Source organism: Phoca vitulina, unplaced genomic scaffold (genome assembly GCF_004348235.1).
Source record: "Phoca vitulina isolate PV1807 unplaced genomic scaffold, GSC_HSeal_1.0 scaffold4, whole genome shotgun sequence".
Lineage (NCBI taxonomy): Eukaryota > Metazoa > Chordata > Mammalia > Carnivora > Phocidae > Phoca > Phoca vitulina.
The window spans coordinates 77,993,723-78,013,795 of NW_022589707.1; the positions used below are offsets into that span (position 1 = coordinate 77,993,723).

General features: G+C 43.0%; 1 protein-coding gene across 5 annotated transcripts in view; it reads right to left on the bottom strand.

Moving 5' to 3' along the window:
* Window positions 1–14,848, bottom strand: part of NAPEPLD (N-acyl phosphatidylethanolamine phospholipase D) — a 53,614-nt gene extending 38,766 nt beyond the window's left edge. Inside the window, exon 1 of one of the 5 annotated variants that reach the window (XM_032402316.1) lies at window positions 14,777–14,848. Coding sequence is in view for 1 of the 5 variants with exons in the window: in XM_032402313.1 (XP_032258204.1) it covers window positions 14,173–14,186 (14 nt within the window). In the remaining 4 variants the exon portion in view is untranslated. The other 4 variants (XM_032402314.1, XM_032402317.1, XM_032402313.1 and 1 more) reach the window with 4 other exon arrangements.
* Between the last annotated feature and the right edge of the window lie 5,225 nt (window positions 14,849–20,073).

Here is a 20,073-nt window from a genome sequence, read left to right on the forward strand (position 1 = left end):
TCCCATTTTCTTTCCTCCCATCCACTCAGGCTCTCACCCCAATCCACCCATGGAAACCATTCTCCAGCAAAGAGCCATCCTCTCTTAACACACCCTTCACCCCAACACACACAAAATCCAGTCTTCAGGAATGATCTTTTAAAGGCAGATCTGATAAAACCAACGAAAAGGAAAAACCTCCAGAAGATTCCCTTGGTTCTCAGAATGAGGGCAAAAGTCAGTAAGAAGATGGTCCATGAGGGTGTTTCTGGCCCTGCCCACACTCTGCTCTGCTACAAACACAGGGCCTTCATCTACTTCCTCAAATGCACCATGCTCCCACCTCACGGCCACCTCTTCCATCACGGGGCCTTTGCACATGATTTTTAAAATATCCTTCAATACCTGGACATATATTCACAGGATTATACAACCACGAAAGTGTTCAAGCAACACAAAATGTTGGCACTAGGCAGTTAGTGTGAAATGATCTGGAAACAAACAGAAGGACGTGAAAACCTGAATCGTAACAATCTGGACTTGTTCTCTTGGAGGAAAAGTACTGGCAGTCCACTCTGAACATGCAAAGTGACAAGCTCTCCCAACAGGTGCTCCAGTGACAAAGTGAGCCTCGGCAGGTGGAGACACAGGAGCCTGGGTCACATGAGAAGGGTCCTCATCAACTATCAGTGTTCTGGCCGCTCTGGAGGGCACAGCAACAATCTCACAAGGGTCATCTTCAAGCACCAAAGATAAAATGATGGGAAGAGGGGCGCCTGGGTGGCTCAGTCGTTAAGCGTCTGCCTTCGGCTCTGGTCATGATCCCAGAGTCCTGGGATCGAGCCCCGCATCGGGCTCCCTGCTCCGCGGAAAGCCTGTTCTCCCTCTCCCACTCCCCCTGCTTGTGTTCCCTCTCTCACTGTGTCTCTCTCTGTCAAATAAATAAAATCTTAAAAAAAAAAAAAATGATGGGAAGAACAAGGACTCAAGAAGAGTGGGTTCTGTGTATGTAACTCGTTTTCAGCTTTGGAAATTCAGACAAACCCCGTAACATATCCAGGCTGGAGTTTCCTTAATTAAATGTAGCAAATCTCCTCCTTATTTCTGGTTATAGATCTCTCTCCAAATTTAACAAGTAAAAATTCAGCCTTGATCTCAGGCCAACAGTAAGCGAAAGGAGATGTGCATACTGCTGAGTACATATACATGGTAAACAACCTGTGTTTTAAAAGTGAGTCCAAAACTTGATGAAGATCTTTACGTCACGCTGATTTTCATCCAATTTAAGGCACCATGAATGGTGCACATGGTTCTTTTATGTGCCACTAAGACTGTAAAAATATTATCAATTATAAGATCACCCATTATATGACATAACCTGGAATCAGTGGTGTTCAAATGTGCATAAAACGCCTGTCTTGACACTAATGAAATATACCAGTTTTTATATGGAGAGATTTTGGAAAAGGAGCAAAAACATTTGCCTTGGTAATTAAATATAATCAGAACCGCAATTAATGTGTTGACCCTTCTTTCTTCTGTGAACAACAGCTAAATTTGGACTAAAAAGCTAGAATCCAGAAGCAGATTTAAACAAAGCCCTATGACAACTAATATAAAATATAAATGCTCTTTGTTTAAAGAACAATTTGTTACAAAAAGGACAACATAAATTCCATCTAGTAATTATCAACTACATTCTCCATCTTTCTTTGAAGATTAATTGCCTACTTACTAGGAGAAGGACTTACCCCAACGTCTCTAACCAAAGAGAGATCTGAGCTGTGACATTTGGTGAGGACAAGTCTGCCAAGTACAAATATTTTATTTCAATAACTGCACACATGGGTAAAACACTTTCAAAAACCAAGCGCTCTCTATTTCAAAAGCAAATGTTTTATCCTTTCTTTCTTTGACATTTAAGATTTGCCCGCTGCCTAGAATTGAATGCATTGCTTTATCATTTAGAAACTTAAAGAAACAAATTACATTAGTACAATGTATGTTTGGGATTTCAGCGTGCTCATAAACCATGACATTGCAAATCATTATTCCTGGGGGTGACATTTAATAAATACTAATTGGGTGACTATCCATTACATACCAACAAAGATGCTGACTTGAAACCTGGAAAACATTCAGAACTCTATTTTCAGGTATCTAAAATAACACAAAATTCACCATTTTATATCTGCAGTCCTAGCTGTAGTGAAAAGGGTCCTTTTAATATAATGCTAGCTAACATAGCCAATGAAACTATTTCAATCACAGGAGTGTCTGCAAAGGGTTTCCAAAGGTTAAATTAAACTGTCTCCATCCCTCACAGACAATACAGACTTCCCTGAAGACTGGTCTCAGTCTCCACATGCATTCAGGAGTCTGGTAGGGAGGGGAGATATGTCCCAGCGTGGGAAGTACACTGGCTAATGAAAGGAAGAGTGTTCTGTGAGAGGTATGTACACCCCATACATCAACAAAGAAAGTACCGCGTTGTTTGTTATCAGTGCATTTCATTTTTTTTTTTTTACTCACTTTGTTGACTTAACAACCAGTTTCACTAAAAAGTTAAGGGAAAACAAATAGCTTAATATACAAGACCTGGGAGCACACTAAAAATGAGTTATGACAACCTTTAATAATAGTTTTTGAGTCAAAAATATTTTAGAATACATATGTGTATACATATATACATAAAATATGATATGTGTATATATGATAGAAATCTATTTATCACAGCAAACAACTAACCTTTATAAAAGTGAAAAGAACATTAATGGGGGCTGTAGAAGACAGGACTCCAGCTTTACCACTAACTAGAGAAAGATCATCGTGGGGAAAGTAACTTAACCTGTCTCAACCTGGCCTTACTCATCTGTGAAATAAAGATAACAACCAAATGCCTCCCTGAAGGACTGTAACGAGGAGCAATGACATCATAGGCTAGTATCCCCAAGCACTATCCAAATGCAAATTGTGACTACTACTATTACTGATGTTCAATAAAAATATAAAGAATATGATAACTAGAACCTTTTGATCTAACTGAGCTGTTTCAAGTGAAAGAGAACATTCTAGAATTCCAGATAGACTTAAAAACAGATTGTTCTTTCCTTAAAAATGTTACGTTTAAAAAAAAGTATTTTTATAAAAAGTCTAAGTTTCCTGATCCTTTATAAAAATCAAAATATTTTCTTGTGTTAAAAAAAAACTTTAATTTTGCCTTATAAAGTGTTCATCTGATTAGAGACAGAAGAATTACTTCAACAAATGATAAAGTTAATTCGCTTATCAGGACCCACAGAACAGAAACTGCCCTTGTGGCTTGGCCCACAAATCTTAAACCCAAGTCAGCCTGCACTCATGGGAAACCCTTGTCAAGGAATCCTATCACAGTCCTCCAATTCAGCTTAGCGAGCTTACCTTACCCTAAAAACAGGCCTGCTAGCCCTATACGAAAATGCCCAACCTCTTACCCAATCATGCCCTGTTTCCACATTGCCTCTTCTAGGCTCTATAAAACGGACTCTTGCAAAAAAATTCCGCAGGAAGACCGTTCTACTGCTTCTGAAGCACCGTACTCCCGAGACCCCATACATTTTTTTCCTTTAAATAAGGACATGGAATTTTTTTTTTTTTAAAGATTTTATCCATTTATCTGAGAGAGAGAGCGCATGTGCGCACATGGGCACAAGTGGGGGGAAGTAGAGGGAGAAGCAGACTCCCCGCCGAGCAGGGAGTCCAATGCAGGGTGACAGGGGGCTTGATCTCAGGACCCTGGGATCATGCCCGAGTAAAATGCAGACGCTTAACCGACTGAGCCACCCAGGCGCCCCAGGACATGGAATTTGTTACTAAACTGTGTTGTGTCATCTGACACAAGTAATTCACAGAGAAATGTTACCTTACCAAAAGCACTGAAGACTCAGAATAGACAGTTTTGAGAAGAGTGAGTGCAGAACTCAACCTGACTCTCCAGGATACAAACTAGAGAACATGTTTTCTTTTCCAAAACTAGTCAAGGACAACAAATGTTCTTGATCACACAACACCAAATATTCTTTGCTATTTGGCAAAATTCAATATATTAAACTAAAAAGTCATTTCACAGGCTATTAAAAGATTTTAAGTCACCAAAATACATACACTCTAGGTGCTTCCTCTATAAGAGTTTTTCCTATAAGTAAACAAGAAAGCAAAGCTCTGATTAGAATTAGAAACAATAAACAAGGCAGCTTAAGACCAAAGCTCATTTTAAAATACCACCTACAGTACTGCAACTGGAATCCTTAGGATAATCCTACTAAAATGGCATGTTAAAAAAAATAATAATAAATAAAGTGGCATGTTATGGCAAATTGAGAAAACCTGCATAAAGCAGGATGTTTACTGAACTGACATAATTATCACCACCTTAGTATCTTAAAAATAATGCAAACAAAAAGTTCAGATCCAATTCTGGATTATGGGGGAGGAAAGACTAGCCTGAAGTTTGAGAAACTTAAAAGTATGTATCCTCAATCTGTTATAGGACCTTAAGTGTTCATTCATTATTCCTTCAGCCAAGATTTGAACAAAAATACACTTTCAAAGTGTGGCCTCTCTCTCTCCTGTCTCTGTCTCAATCCATTATACAAAAAGAAAGTTGCTTGTTTTTAAAGTATAACCCATAAAAATATATATTCCATAAAGAAAAGGAATGGAGGGGCGCCTGGGTGGCTCAGCTGGTTAAGTGTCCGACTCCTGATTTCAGTTCAGGTCATGATCTCAGGGTCTTGAGATGGAGCCCCACATCAGGCTCCACTCTGGGCATGGAGCCTGCTTAAGATTCTCTCTCTTGCCCTCTCCCTCTGCCCTCCCCCTTGCTCACACACACATCAATGTGCTCTCTCTCTCCCAAAAAAAAAAAAAAAAAGAAAAGAGATCTTCATAGATCCTGGATAGAAAGGAAGGGTAAGAGGGGGAAAGCACTCTCTTTTACTTCTGACTTCAGTCTGGTCCGAACTTTCACTGTACCAATCTTCCTCGACTTACAACAGGGTGACAATCCAAACAAACCCATCCTGAAGTTGAAAATACTGAAAGTCGAAAATTAACATACGCATTTAACACACCTAACCTACCAAACACCACAGCTTAGCCTAGCCTACCCTACACATGAGCAGAACACTTATATTAGTCTACAGTTGGGCAAAATCATCTGACACAAAGCCGGTTTTGTAATAAAACGTTGAACAGCTCATGTATTTATTGAATATTACTGAAAGTGAAAAACAGAATGGTTATGTGGGGGACAGAATGGCTGTCAGTGTGTCGACTGTGGACTCTCGTGGTCACAGGGCTGACTGGGAGCCCTGCAGCTGCCAGAATCATATCATGAACCATTAGCCTGGGAACAGTTCAAAATTCAAAGTACAGTTTCTACTGAATATGTATGGCTTTACCACCACCATAAAGTTGAAAAATCGGAAGTCAAACCATAGTAAGTCGAGACTGTCCACACTGAAGCCTGTAAGCTTTAAAAGGTCATTTATTATCAGGGTTTCTGGTTGGCTCTGTCAGTTGAGCGTCGGACTCTTGATTTCGGCTCGGGTCCTGATCCCGGGGTTGTGGGATCCAGCTCCACATCGGGCTCCATGCTCCGTGCAGAGTCTGCTTGTCCCTCTCCCTCTGCTCCTCCCCGCACTCGCACTCTCTCTCTCAAATAAATACATAAAGTCTTAATAAAAAAAAAAAAAAGTCACTTACTATCATTAAGACTTTCTCCATCTGTAAAACGAGAGGCCTGAGTCACAGCCTTAAGGCCCCTTCAACCTCCCCAGTTCTAACAATCTGTGGCTACACCACAAAGCCTGCTCGGGCCATGGAAGGGCTGCCCCCCTCTAACGTGGCCGCCACTGTGGTGTGCCCCTCCCAAGTTCTACTGCCTGGTAGGAAGTCCCCAGCTAAAGTTAGCTCAGATGCAGCCACCTTCCCAGGCTGGGTTAGCAAGGGATAAGCACAGTATTTTTTATCTGAGAACAGCAACGTTAGCTACTTGGAGAAAGTGTAGTTTCACGGGTTTATCGGGCAGACCAGGAGATTATGTAGAGCTTAAAATATTTTCAGAAGAGATTTCATGACAAATCTGATCATCAAACAACCATTTGATTTTCACCCTTTAAAAAGATTTCAGGTATAATTTGTAAGGGCCTATACTTCAATCATTTCTAGAGACATTTATCGAACACTGTTTGAATGTCTACTATATCTACATTCTAGCAAAAAAAAAAAAAAAAATCTTCTGCAACCCTACAGATTTTGGAGAAATAGGTTTACACAAGTGTCAGCTAGGAATACCAAAACCTATAGCTTTTAGAATAAGGCATTTCCAAAACAACTGGCCCAAACACTTTTCCTTATATGCCAAATGGTTCACAATGATGAGAAGTTCTGTGATCCACAGGATCAGGGACGCCAAAGAGGCTCATAAGCTTCTGAATGCAGCCCACACTTTATTTTTTTAAAGATTTTATTTATTTGACAAAGAGACACAGCGAGAGAGGGAACACAAGCAGGGGGAGTGGGAGAGGGAGAAGCAGGCTTTCCACCAAGCAGGGAACCCGATGTGGGGCTCGATCCCAGGACCCTGGGATCATGACCTGAGCCAAAGGCAGATGCCCAACGACTGAGCCTCCCAGGAGGCCCCAAAATTTAAACATTTTAAAATAGATACTTCCCAACTTGGCAGGCATCCTTGTCACCTCTAAGTCTTAGTTTCCTTGTCTGATGCCCGTTCATTATGGTATTGGACAAAATGTACGTGATCCTTAGCCCAACGTCGGCACACAGTAAGCCCACAATAACTGTAAGCCACTACATTATATTCTAAGCACATAATCCATTTTTAAATTTCTGCACTAATAAAATACGGGAGCTAAGGGTAATTGCATGAATAAACTGAAATGAAATAAATTCTGGAATGTGTTTTTGTTCTTATATTTGAGTAAAAGCAGCCCTGGTCTTCCTGGAATTCACACAACTCAAAACAAATATGAAACCACAATTCTCCACAGGATTCCTATGCAAACCCATAGCTCCTTGTGGCCTCAGCAACTTTCTGAATTCACCAGGAGACCCTTCCTAACCTGTACAGTGTCCTTCCTGGTCCTGAACATAATAATCCTCTCCACCCTCACCCCCTTATCTCCCATCCGCCCCCCAGGGAGAAAAATGTGCGAACTCAGGATCCTAATAGTGGCCACACCTACAATCAGCACTCTCCCCAGCGCCAGAGCCCTAGTTATCAAGATTCTTTGGCTCAAAGGAAAAGCTTTCCATCACAGGAGCAGGCAAAACAGGCAAGCCAGGCCAACTCTGGCTAAATGTCCCCTAAAGCATCTCAGTATCTTCTATCTCCAAACCAAGTGACTACTAGTCTCAGGGTTCTCCCACTTCCCCCTCCGGTGGCCAAAACAGGTTGTTAAAGAAGGATCTGATCTCTAATATAACTGATAGGTAGCAACGTAGGACTCCTCTCTTAAGTATTTCCAAGTCAGCTGGGTACAAAGCCTTAAACCTGGGATTCTCAAGGCTGGCTGCCCATCAGAATGACCTATGGTTTAAAAACTATACTTGAGGCTTCTGAATCAAAATGTCAGGTGGGGTTCCCCAGATAGTTTTTAAAAGCTCTGTGGGTGATCCCAATACACAGGCAGGGTTAAGAATGGCTACTTCGAATTAGTCATTGGCATAAAAGTAGGACAGGCATTTAAGAAGGACCAAAGGGACTTTCTGGTACCCCCAAATTTATGCTAGCCTGGCAACTGCCAACCATAAAGCCTACTCTTCCTCCCTGCCCCACACTACAATTTAGAGAGGGAGCATGACCCCAAGGTGACCACAGGGTGCTAGGACTAGGAAGACCACATGGCTAAGAACAAAGTTTGATAGGTCACAGACTTGTATTCAGTCCAGCTGAGTCACAAATTCGACTCTGTGCTCCCAGGAAGCCAAACCAAAAGAAAAAGACACATAATCGATGATGATTCACATTGTCTATAATAACCCAAAGCAGCCTATACGTGAGGAGTATTCAATAAATATTTGTTGAATGAATAAATGAAGAACAGGAGGTTAATCTCCTAATTATTCTTCACTGGGACAGAGTTAATTGTTTTTAAAAAGACTCATTGGGAATAAAATTATAGAAGCAAAAGTAACCAAAGGACAGTGAGACAAAAGCCAACAGAGGGCGTTCCTACTACTAATCACAGAACTAAAAACTGAAAAATCCTAGGGAATTCTTGAGGCCTTGAATTCTCTGGCGGTAAAGTTGTGACCTAGTGGTAAAGATCAGAAGATGCTGGGGCACCTGGGCGGCTCAGCCAGTGAAGTGTCCGACTCTTGGATTCAGCCCAGGTCATGATCTCACAGTCTTGAGATGGAGCCCACATCAGGCTCTGTGCTGAGCTGAACGTGGAGGCTGCTTAGGATTCTCTCTCTCCCCCTTCTCCCTCTGCCCCTTCCCCCCATGCCTTGTGTATGTGTGTGAGTGTGTGTGTTTCTCTCAAAAAAATAAATAAAATTTTTAAAAATGCTCTAGGAGTGCCTGAGTAGCTCAGTCGTTTAAGCATCTGCCTTCGGCTCAGGTCGTGATCCCGGGGTCCTGGGATGGAGCCCCACGTCGGGCTCCTTGCTCAGCGGGGAGTCTGCCTCTCCCTCTCCCTGCCACTCCCCCTGTGTGTGCTCACACTCTCGCTCTGTGTGTCAAATAAATAAATAAAATCTTTTAAAAATAAATAAAAATCAGGGCACCTGGGTGGCTCAGTCCATTGGGCGTCTGCCTTCGGCTCAGGTCATGATCCTGGGGTCCTGGGATCGAGCCCCACATCGGGCTCCCTGCTCAGCAGAGAGCCTGCTTCTCCCTCTCCTTCTGCCTGCCACTCTGCCTACTTGTGCTCTCTCTCTTTCTGTCATATACATAAAATCTTTTAAAATTTTTTAAAAATAAATAAAATAAAAAATGCTCTATAAACAAAAAACAAAACAAAACACAAAAAAACTAGAAGAGGTCTACCATAGAATCTAGTCCCCCCACTTTCCTTCAGTCACAGAGCCCCAGTTCTCCTTAGGGTAGCCAGCTACACACCAGCTATACGCCCACCTTTCCCACCTTTCCCACCACGGATTAGCCATATTGAGGATACTTTGTGATTCAAGCAGAAGTCTTCCATGTTGCTTCTGGGAATCTTAAGGGCAAGGGAGACACTCTTTTTGATTTTTCCTGTATCTTGCTGGCCGGAGCCACCCTGAGTGTGAGGGCCACTTCCTAGGAATGGCACAGATAACTAGGACTTCGGGGGCCACCATACCCACTCTGAATTTTCCAGCTCTAAGCCTCCCCAGACTAATCCCAACTGAGACAATAACCATAGCCGCGAAGTTCAGGGAAGCTCTGGAACCACAGAATCCTTCCTAATCTAAACATGGGTACAGCGCGCAGCACGCGTGACTGCTGTAGTTTACTGCTTAGTAGGCACTTACTCTGCGCCACTTTAAGATTTTTTATTTATTTATTTGCGAGAGAGAGAATGAGAGACAGAGAGCACGAGAGGGAAGAGGGCAGAGGGAGAAGCAGACCCCCTGCTGAGCAGGGAGCCCGATGTGGGACTCGATCCCGGGACTCCAGGATCATGACCTGAGCCGAAGGCAGTCGCTTAACCAACTGAGCCACCCAGGCGCCCTCTCTGCGCCACTTTAAATATATTCAGCATCTCATTCAACCCTCAAAATTCCCAGGAGGTAGAGATCACCCTTATGTTAAAGGTAATGTAACAAAAGGTTTACTGAGTTTAACGGTTTACATAAAGTCAAAAAGCTGGCTACCAGTTGGGCCTGGAGATCCAACCCAAGCTGTATCAGATTCCAGAGCCTGTGCTCTTTTCCACTAATCATGTTGAATCTGCAAGAAAAATCCAATAAATTTATCTTGAACAGATACCGGGTTCAAAGTTAGTAGCGGATAGCCAACAGTTACAATCTCACTGGCAAGGCTAGCCTTTTTTCCTTTTTGGCTTTCAACGATGTCCTCTTTGTTCCCTTTCAAAGTAAAAAGCACTTAGTCGTTCTCTGATAAGTTCTCTTATAAATATAACTGCCCTTTTAATTTTACATGGAGAAGATTTCACATGTGACCTATTTAATCACTAAACTGTTCTCGTTTAAAGTTACATAGAAAAGAACAAAGGATTTATATAGTTCTATATTCTAGTCATATAAACAGGTAATATACATGAAGCCTTGAAGATATTTTCCTTGTCTTTGAAAAGATGTCTTTGAGTTCATCCAGCATATAGCCCCCTGGCATTTTATCCTTCCAACTGTTAATCAAGGTCAATGAAGAGACACCTTCGGGCAGGGGGACCAACACATGTAGTGTGGCCGGAGCTTTCCCAGTTATAGCACGGAGAGTCCTCCATCCTGAGAACCTCCTCAGTCCCAGAAAAACCTGGAGGAGTGATCACTCTGTGGCCTCGGGGTACCATATAAATGCACAGATAGGTCTTCAACAAAATTCACTAAAATGTGAGTTCATAGTAAATCGGAGATGACCATTATTATTAAGTACAACTTAAAATATTTGGGCAGCTAAACAAAGAGGAATTATAAAGCTCTACATATTCATGCTTAACCAAGAGAATGTTGCTGAGAACATCCAGAGTTTGTCAAATTCTTCATTGTGGTGATATTCAATATGCCCACCATCATTCATATTCATGCAGTTGAAAAACAAGCGCTGAACAGCACATATACATTTATACACAATGAACATCTCATCTACATATAAAATTGAGACGCTATGAGAGCAAAGAATGAGAGAGGAATCCACTTTCATCCAAGAACATTAAAGTACCTCATCCCCGTGAAATGGGAGGAAAGTCTCATTTTGAGGTTTCAGTTTTGCAGTATCATGACAGGCTAAAAACTCTTGCAAGAGTAGAAACAGGAAATCTGTAAATTAAAGAGGTTGGACCGGTACATACTAAAGTCCTCTCTAACTTGAACATTCCATGACTCAAGTTCATCACTGTGTGACCCCTTTACTTTACAGGTGAAGCAAGTCAGGCCGGAGGGTTACATGACATTCCAAAGGTCCAGCTGTGGCTAGGGATAGAGCCTGGGCTGTTGATTAGCCATGCTTTCATAATTATGTTTATAAACACCTGGACCGGGGCGCCTGGGTGGCTCAGTCAGTTAAGCATCTGCCTTCGGCTTGATCGTGATCCCAGGGTCCTGGGATCCCGTGTCGGGGGCTCCCTGCATAGCAGGGAGTCTGCTTCTCTCTCTCCCTTCCCCCTTCTTGTTCTCATTCTCTCTCTCTCTCTCATTCAAATAAATAAAATCTTAAATAAAAACACTTGGACCAAAAGAGCATATGATCAGCATAAAAAGATAAAGGACACATTCCAACTCATGTAGGGTATTTTACTTAGTTTAGCTCATAAACAGATAACAGGGCCTTCACTTTTTTTTTTAAAAGGGGAGTCTAGAAGCTCTTTAAACTGTCCTGAGTCACTTCAACCATATAATGGCACAATATTCTGAATATATACATAGTACTTCTTTTCACAAGCTCTCCAAACAAGCCAAAGGAAGGAACACAGTAACTTGAAAAGAGAACAAACATCTTTGCAGTTTGAAGGATCCCCAAAATACAGAAAACTTTCCAGACTAATTACTGCTGCAGTTCAGGTATCCTAGCATCAGGGTCTTGTAAGCAAAACAAACAAGCCCCTTACCAGTTTAAGGGGTGCCAGAAACAATGAGGAAGCTTGCGGTTTCTTTATTCTGACATCTTTACTCTTAAAAATGAGATTACAAATGAGCACAGAAGTATACAGGCACTTCCTGTCCAGCCAATATGTTACCGTCCCTTAATCTGGGAAAACCCCGATTTAGATAAACCTGAAAATCTGCTGCCTTCAAGGGCAAAGATGAATTGTTTTAGGTAACAGGTACATACCGGGCTCTTTCTCAATCACGCTTCTGAACTCATGCTGATCCATCCATATGCCACTGTGTACCCCTACACCCGATGATACGGACCACTCACAAACAGGTTTAGGGCTGTAATCTATGGCTGTCATGCAGACCAAAGCTTGCTGAGCCCCACCACTCGACCCTGGCTTCACTGGTACCCCTTTCTAACAAGAGGCAGCAGGGGATCTTCCTGCGCAAGGCCGGAGCTACTGTACCAAGGGACCTTCGCTAAAATCTCCCAAGCTCTCAGTTTCCTGATTACCTCATCTGTGGAATGGGGTTAATAACGTCACATACTGTATGTCTATTAAGTCAGGCTAATAATACATAAACACTTGACAGGGCTTTGTAAGTTATAGTCATGATACTTATAATATGTTACCTAACCAACTGAGTTGACAAAAAACTATTTCTGACATAACCAAACTGCCCCTGGGGTCATACGAATACATATATAATCTGTCACAAAAGTCTTAATATTTAAATACACAATAGTTCTTAATTCAAAAGACAAGGTGAGCAAAGCACTATAAGTTATAGATAGGTAGACTTCTTCAGTAATATAGCAGTTAGAATGGTATGTTACTTGAACCTTATGCTGGAAATCACATGATTTCTTTTAAAGATTTATTTATTGGGGGGGAGGGAGTGGGAGGGGCAGAAGGAGAGGGAGAGAGAATCTCAAGCAGAGGCTGCACTGATGGGGAGCCTGACTCCAGGGCTGGATCCCACAACCGAGATCACGACCTAAGTTGAACCAAGAGGCGGACATTTAACCGACTGAACCACCCAGGCGCCCCACATGAGGATTTTTTTTAATGCCAATTTTACACATGCCCTCACAGGCCTTCAGGATAAAGGTGCTCGTTAACAATTAATAACGTGCACAGTTCATTTCCCCAATAATACTTCAATGCAAACATTTTTTACTTGTATTCTTTTCAATCTAAAATGCTGGATCAACACAGCCCCGCAGCTACAGTCATACTCTTACTTGCATAAAGAGTAGAATGGAATGGAAAAACCCTCTACGTCCACAGCCATCTACCACTACAAAGAAAAAGCGGAACGAAAATCAAAGGCAAATGGTACTTTTCCAAACACAGACAAAATGTTCTTTAAAATCCCCTCAGTTTCCCAAACTCGTAAGTACCAAAGGAACATTATACCCTTTTCAAACAAACATAAGAGGATGACCGTATCAGCTAAAACAGAACCAAAACCCTACAACGGAATGCTTAGATTAAAATATCCTTCGTACAATCATCCCTGGACTAATTTAAAAATTAAGTTTTGCAATATGAATTCTGTACAATTTAACTTGGAATTGTGAGCAAAAATAGGGTATGAGAAACACTCTTAAGTATTTCCCCTCTTGGAGACTTAACAGAAATTCTTCAGCAGGAAAGCCTGCAGAATGCAACAAAAAATTTTTGAAAATTGGAACTGTATTTCCAGTTGACTCACAACAGTTTTAATTGAAGTCAGTATCTCCTAAATTCTTAAACAAGTACACTTGCCCTAATTTCTTCTCTCACAGACCTAATGTTTTCTTGCAACATCAGACTGTTGTAGAATATAGGTAATCTTTTCTTTTTATTAGCACCACGCTCTAACCAACTGAGCTAACCGGCCAGCTGCGGTAATCTTTTCTTTTTAAAGATTACATAACTCCTTTCTAAACGATATCTATGTCTGAGGCTAAATCAAAAACAGTGTAACTAAAATAGAAACGGAACTGCTAGATAACCACTTTAAACAGAGATTGAAATTGTTTAATTTTCAGAGAGCTGTAGCTCAGGAATGAGTTTCTCAATAAACTAATCAGAATTATCAAAGAGCAAACACTTCATGCTCAGCCAAAGCAAACGAGATGAATCATATCATAACAGTAAAGGCAAGGACAAGATCTAAGTGACCTTTTAAAGGTTAACTTTTCTCATTCTCTCAGTGTTTTCCAGGTTCGACTGCTGTGTTGATGCATGAGACTAGAGCCCATGGAGGCCTATTTATCTCAACTATCGGGACCACAGTGGGTTCTATATCGGGGAAAAAACGCTATCTGCATACCTGTTCTAAAAAGCCTGCAATAATACCCAACTTAAGAAACAACCACGGGACAGAAAACTCAAGAAATCACCAGCTTCCGCCACCCCACCCCACTTTGCTCCTTACTTTTGCTCTTCCATTCAGTGGTTAACTTTGAAGACAAAAGCAAAGAAACCTGTTGGAATGGATTTTTTTTTTTTAAGATAAATACCATATATGAAGCAGAAATAAGTTGCTCTAAGGAAGCTGTCGACCCATTCGTTTACATACAGCCAAAGAAGGAACACCCACATGTATTCCGATCAGTGAAGATGCAACCTGGTGACCTGCAGAGAAGATGGGATCTGAACCAAGTCCCAGAGACGGCTACTCTCCCAAGATGGGGGGGGGGGGCGGGGGATGTGGCTCTTGACCCAGGCAGCTTCAAAGATGCGGGCTCCGCAACTCTCGAGGCGCAGAAATTCAAACGAACCCCTGCCTCTCACAAGTGCAGCATCTCCAGGAGGAGGCAGGGCTCCGCACCGGGAATCCCACCCACGGCGCGCTCTACTTCGCTGAGTCCACAAACAGCCCCAGGCCGGACTGTGCTGGCGGCTCCACCCAGAGGCCGAGGAGAAAGCGAGCCGCGAAAGGGACCCGCGGGCGGGAGGACGCCGCCTCGCGCGAGGCCGGAGCGGGAGAACAGACCTCCCGGCGCTCGGGCTCCCGGCGGCGGAGGGGCGGGGCTCACCTGGCGTGGGGGGCGGCAGGGCGCGCGCGCCGCCGCCGCCGCTGCTCTTCCTGGGCTGCGGGCCACGGCGCCCCCGGGCACAGTGCCCCCGCGCAGCGGGAGGGGCCGCGGCGCCCGGCGCCCGGGTTCCTCCGCCCCCGGCCCCGGCCCCGGCGCGCCGGCTCCGCCGAGGGCGCCAGCAGCTGCAGGCACCGCCTCAACGCCCGCCGCCTCGCCATCGCGGAGGCGAGCTGTCCGCATAGGCCGAGGCAAAGTTCGCTCCACGTGGCCTGCTCACTCACTCATTGTGACCTTCGAATCTGGCAGCCCTGCCAGCGTCGGAGCCGCCACTCCGGCCTTTACCAAGATGGCCGCCCCCGCGGACCCCAACTCCGAGGCCATCTTGGTAAAGGAGGCGCCACGGGCCGCGCGCTTAGAACCCCTCCCCTCACCCTTCCGCCTCCCGGCCAGCGCGCGCCGCCGCTTCGCCCTGCAGAAACCTTTCTCATACCAGATTGGTTACCCTGCCCTAAATCAATAGCTAACTTTGCCAGATGCATGAACACTTTCCTAGATACCAGCCGTAACTGCTAAGACTAAATGGGATCTTGGTGGCATCTCATAATCGGCGCTATCGTAGCAGACAAGCTCTTGGGAGCAGAATACTTAAAACCGATGGTGCCATGAGCCTGGCAGCAAAGAAACTAATCTGAAGTGTGTACAAGAGATACTGAATATTAATGGCAGCCCTGCCTTGTCACAGTGTGCTCATTACCTTTTTAAAATGATATCACAGCCTACTAGTACAGTTCTTGTCTTTTTTTTTCTTTTTTACACTCTCAGGATAAAGGGCATGAAATTGTGATTCCGAGTTTCTCCCAGGATTTTTATTTTTTATTTTTTAAAGATTTTACTTATTGAGAGAGAACACGGGTGCACAAGTGGGAGGGGCAGAGGGAGATGGAGAAGCAGACCCCCGCTGAACAGGGAGCCCCACAGGAGAATATATCCCAGGACCCCGGGATCAGGGCCTGCCCCCCATGCAGACGCTTAACTGACTGAGCCACCCATGCACCCCTGGGATTTTCTTTTTAAACTGCAGGCTGATATTATTTGTTTTAAGCAGTAATTTAAGTATAAACAGGTGGAAATCAGGTTGAAATTGAATTCATCAGCAGATGGTTGGGCAAAAAGATTCCTTAAGACTCTCCTGCTCGTGCCCATGGCCTTTGGGACTTGTGTGGGGTGTTATGTTGGAAAAAACAACACACAGGCCCCAAATGCAGGTACGACAGTTGGAAAATACAAACCGAACTATTGTGCTATCTGAAAGTGAAGGTGCTTGTGTCATACTGTAGAAATACAAAGATTAGGTCAGGTGTGGACCTTACTCCCTCGGGCTAGTGCTGACGTCACTCAATATTCGGTCCATATTCAAGTTTCTAGGATTGTCCCAAGAATGTCTTTCATAACTTTTTCCCTCTGAACTAGGATACTGTCTAGGTTCATGTGCTGCATTTGCTTACTATGCTTAATAATCAGTTTGAAGTGTTCACTTGCTAACTCTTCTCTACACATACTTACAGATACCGTGAAGAGACAAATGTTCACAGGGTGTTTTTCCATGAGAGCGGGTACTTGGGATAAGGACATCTCTGTAAATCAGGAAAGCCTAGGAGACATGAATAGTCTTTTAACACACATTGCGATTATAATTGAAGCTGTATTAAGGAGTAATGTTTATGCTTGCTTAACTCCTGGAATACTACATAAACTTTATGGATTGTGTTGCAATCTCTGCTCAACACAACTTCTAAAGCTTTTACAATGGTTGGATTTTTTTTCTAGGCAATGAAAAGAAGCTGATTAGTGTAACAATTTATATCACTCCAGGCAAAATTTCTAGGTCGCCCTGCTTCACCATACAGGGCAAAGTGAACACTGCACTCTCTGCATTTCACTCATGGTTTAATTTTAGACCCTGACTTGCTGAACTGAGTTTTATTTGTCCTTCCCTCTTATGCCACCCTTTAACTAATTTATCTTCTAAATGGTTACTATTAAAAACAAGACAACAGGCACCAAATGGAGTCACTCAGGCTAAGCTTCACATCACTAAACTGAGAATTAGTTTTTGCCTCTCTCAGAAATGGAATCTTAAACTAATCAGGAATCACCTGGTCAGCACTAACAAGATCACCTGCGTGATAAACCCCTGCCATCACCTAAAGGAAAGAGACCTTGCCAACCAATACACTTTCTGCTCGTGTAACTTCTATGTCCTGCTCCCTTGGAAACTGCTATAGAAACGTAAAGATGGTTGGAAATTAAGATGGACACACTAATGCTTCACCAAGGCTTGACTTTAAACTGTACACATTTTTCTCCTCCTCTTTCTTGAAGCTTCCCCTTCCCCTTCACTTGTTTTTCAGTAGAATCCCTTGTTCCAGGAACTCGGATCAATGTTGACATCTTGCTGACCTCAACATACACTTAGTAACAAAACTCAGGTGGCCAGAGGGAGTCTGGAGACCACACTGAAGACCGTGAAGGTGGCTGGAAGCCTCTACCAGATTCCTATCGAAACCACCCCGATAAAATAAGATTTTATTTATTTGAGAGAGAGAGAATGCACAAGAGGGGAAAGGGTCAGAGGGAGAAGCAGACTCCCCGCTGAGAGGGGAGCCCAACGACGCTGGACTCGATCCCAATCCCGGGATTCCGGGATCATGACCTGAGCCAAAGGCAGTCGCTTAACCAACTGAGCCACCCAGGTGCCCCAATCCTGTACTTTTCTATAAAACCCCCTCAGCCTTTTCCCCTGGGGGCGTCTGCAGTTTTGAAGGCATTAGCCTGCTGCAGCTCCTTTGCCTGGCAAAGTAAGGAAATGATCATGCCTTTTTATCCCCAAATTCTGTCTTCGTGTTATATTTCAGCCCCAGAGCAGAGAGGGTTTTTTTGGGGTTTTTTGTTTGTTTGTTTTTTAAGATTTTATTTATTTATTTGACACAGAGAGAGACAGCTAGAGAGGGAATACAAGCAGGGGGAGTGGGAGAGGGAGAAGCAGGCTTCCCGCTGAGCAGGGAGCCCGATGCGGGGCTCGATCCCAGGACCCTGGGATCATGACCTGAGCTGAAGGCAGACGCTTAACCGACTGAGCCACCCAGGCGCCCCGAGAGATTGGTTTTCAACACCTTCTTCCTAGAAGTCTTTCATTTTGCACAGCTACTCAGAACTCCTTTCTATCTGCGGGATGGGATGCTGCCCGATTCATGAATCACTGAATAAAGTCAATAAAGATCTTTAAAATTTACTCAGTTGAGGGATACCTGGGTGGCACAGTTCCATAGTGTTAAGTATATTCATATTGTTGGGGAAACAGATCTCCAGAACTTTTTCAACTTGTAAATCTGTAACTCTATACCCATTAAACACCACTCCCCTTTTCCCCCTACCCCTTTGCCCTGATAACCACTATTCTACTTTTTGTTTATGTGTATTTGACTATTTAAATATCTCATATAAGCAGAATCATTGGTATTTGTCTTTTTTATGACTGGCCTATTTCACTTAGCATAGTGTCCTCAAGATTTCTCCGTGTGGTAGTATGGGATGGGATTTTCTTCCTTTTTAAGACTGAATAATATTTTATTGTATTTACCACATGTTATTTATCCATTCATCCCCTGATGCCCACTTGGATGGCTTCTACCTCTTGGCTATTGTGAATAGTGATGCTATCAACAACGATGTGCAAACGTCTCTTCAAACCCTGCTCTCCATTCTTTTAAATATGTACCCAGAAGTAGCATTGCTGGATCCAATGGCATTACTATTTTTAATTTTTTGAGAATCCTCCATGCGGTTTCCATCGTGGCTGCATCATTTTACACTCCCACCAATGGTGCCCAAGGGCCCCAGTATCTCACATCCTCACCAACGTTTGTTATAGTTTGGTTGTAGTAGCCACCCTAATGGGTCTGAGGTGATCTCATTGTGGTTTTTATTAGCAGTTTTCTGATGATTAGGAATGTTGAACATCTTTTTGTATACTTGTTGGCCATTTGTATAGCATCTTTGGAGAAATGTCTGTTCAAGTCCTTTGCCCATTTTGAATTATATTATCTTTTGTTAAGTTGTAGGATTCTTTATATCGTCTGGATATTAACCCCTTATCAGATGTAGGACTTGAAAATATTTTCTTCCACCCTATAGATTGCCTTTTCACTCTAATTGGGTCCTTGATGCACAAGTTTGAGATAGTCTCATTTGTCTTTCTGCTTTTGTTGCCTGTGCTTTTGGTGTCATATCTAAGAAACCACTGCCAAGTCCAAGGTCATGAAGTTTTTCCTGTTTTCTCCGAGCAGTTTTATAGCTTGAGGTTGCACCCATTTTTGTACGGCCTGTGAACTAAGTATGGCTTTTACAATTTTACATGGTTGGAAGAGGGGGGTGGGAATCAAAAATATTTTGTGACTCCTGAAAATTACACAAAATTCAAATTGCAGTGTCCATAAAGTTTTATTGTGACGCAACAACATTCATTCGTTTACATATTGTCTAACTGCTTTTGCACACAAGGACAGAGCTGAGTACTTGCTCCAGAGATGTAGGACCCACCAAGCCTAAAATATTTACTATCTGACTCTTTACCAAAAAAGTTTGCTGACCTCTACGTTAGGCTACTTTTCTCCCCCCTACTCTCAGTATCTGAGACAGACCAGAAAAGAAATAGAGTCAAGGTCTCAGAGACAAGAACTGTGTTCTACCTAAAGGGACAGTTAAGTAAAATTTCTCCAAACCTCTTCTTTTAAGAGCAGAAATAGCAACCAAGGAGTGTCTGGGTGGCTCAGTTGGTTAAGCATCTGCCTTCAGCTCAGGTCATGATCCCAGGGTCCTGGAATTGAGCCCCGCATCGGGTTCCCTGCTCAGTGGGAAGCCTGCTTCTCCCTCTCCCACTCCCCCTGCTTGTGTTTGTTCTCTCTCTCTCTCAAATAAATAAAATCTTTTTTTAAAAAAAAAATAGCAGCCAAGAAGAAATTCTGAGTCAAATGATGTCACCATATAGCCACAACTTCCAAGGTGGGGTGCCCCAACCCACTGGGTATTCAAGAAAAAAAGAACTTTTGTTTATGTTTTTTAAATCTTGTTTGCTTTCTGATCTTGAGTTTCATAATATGTATCTATACAGCAGCATATTATAAAATTAAAAAACAAATATGGGTTATTTGTATGGCATTCACAATAAAAACTGGAGACCACTGCAGATCTCTAAATTAGAGAACGATATTAGCAACTGGAAAAGGCAGCTGATCTGA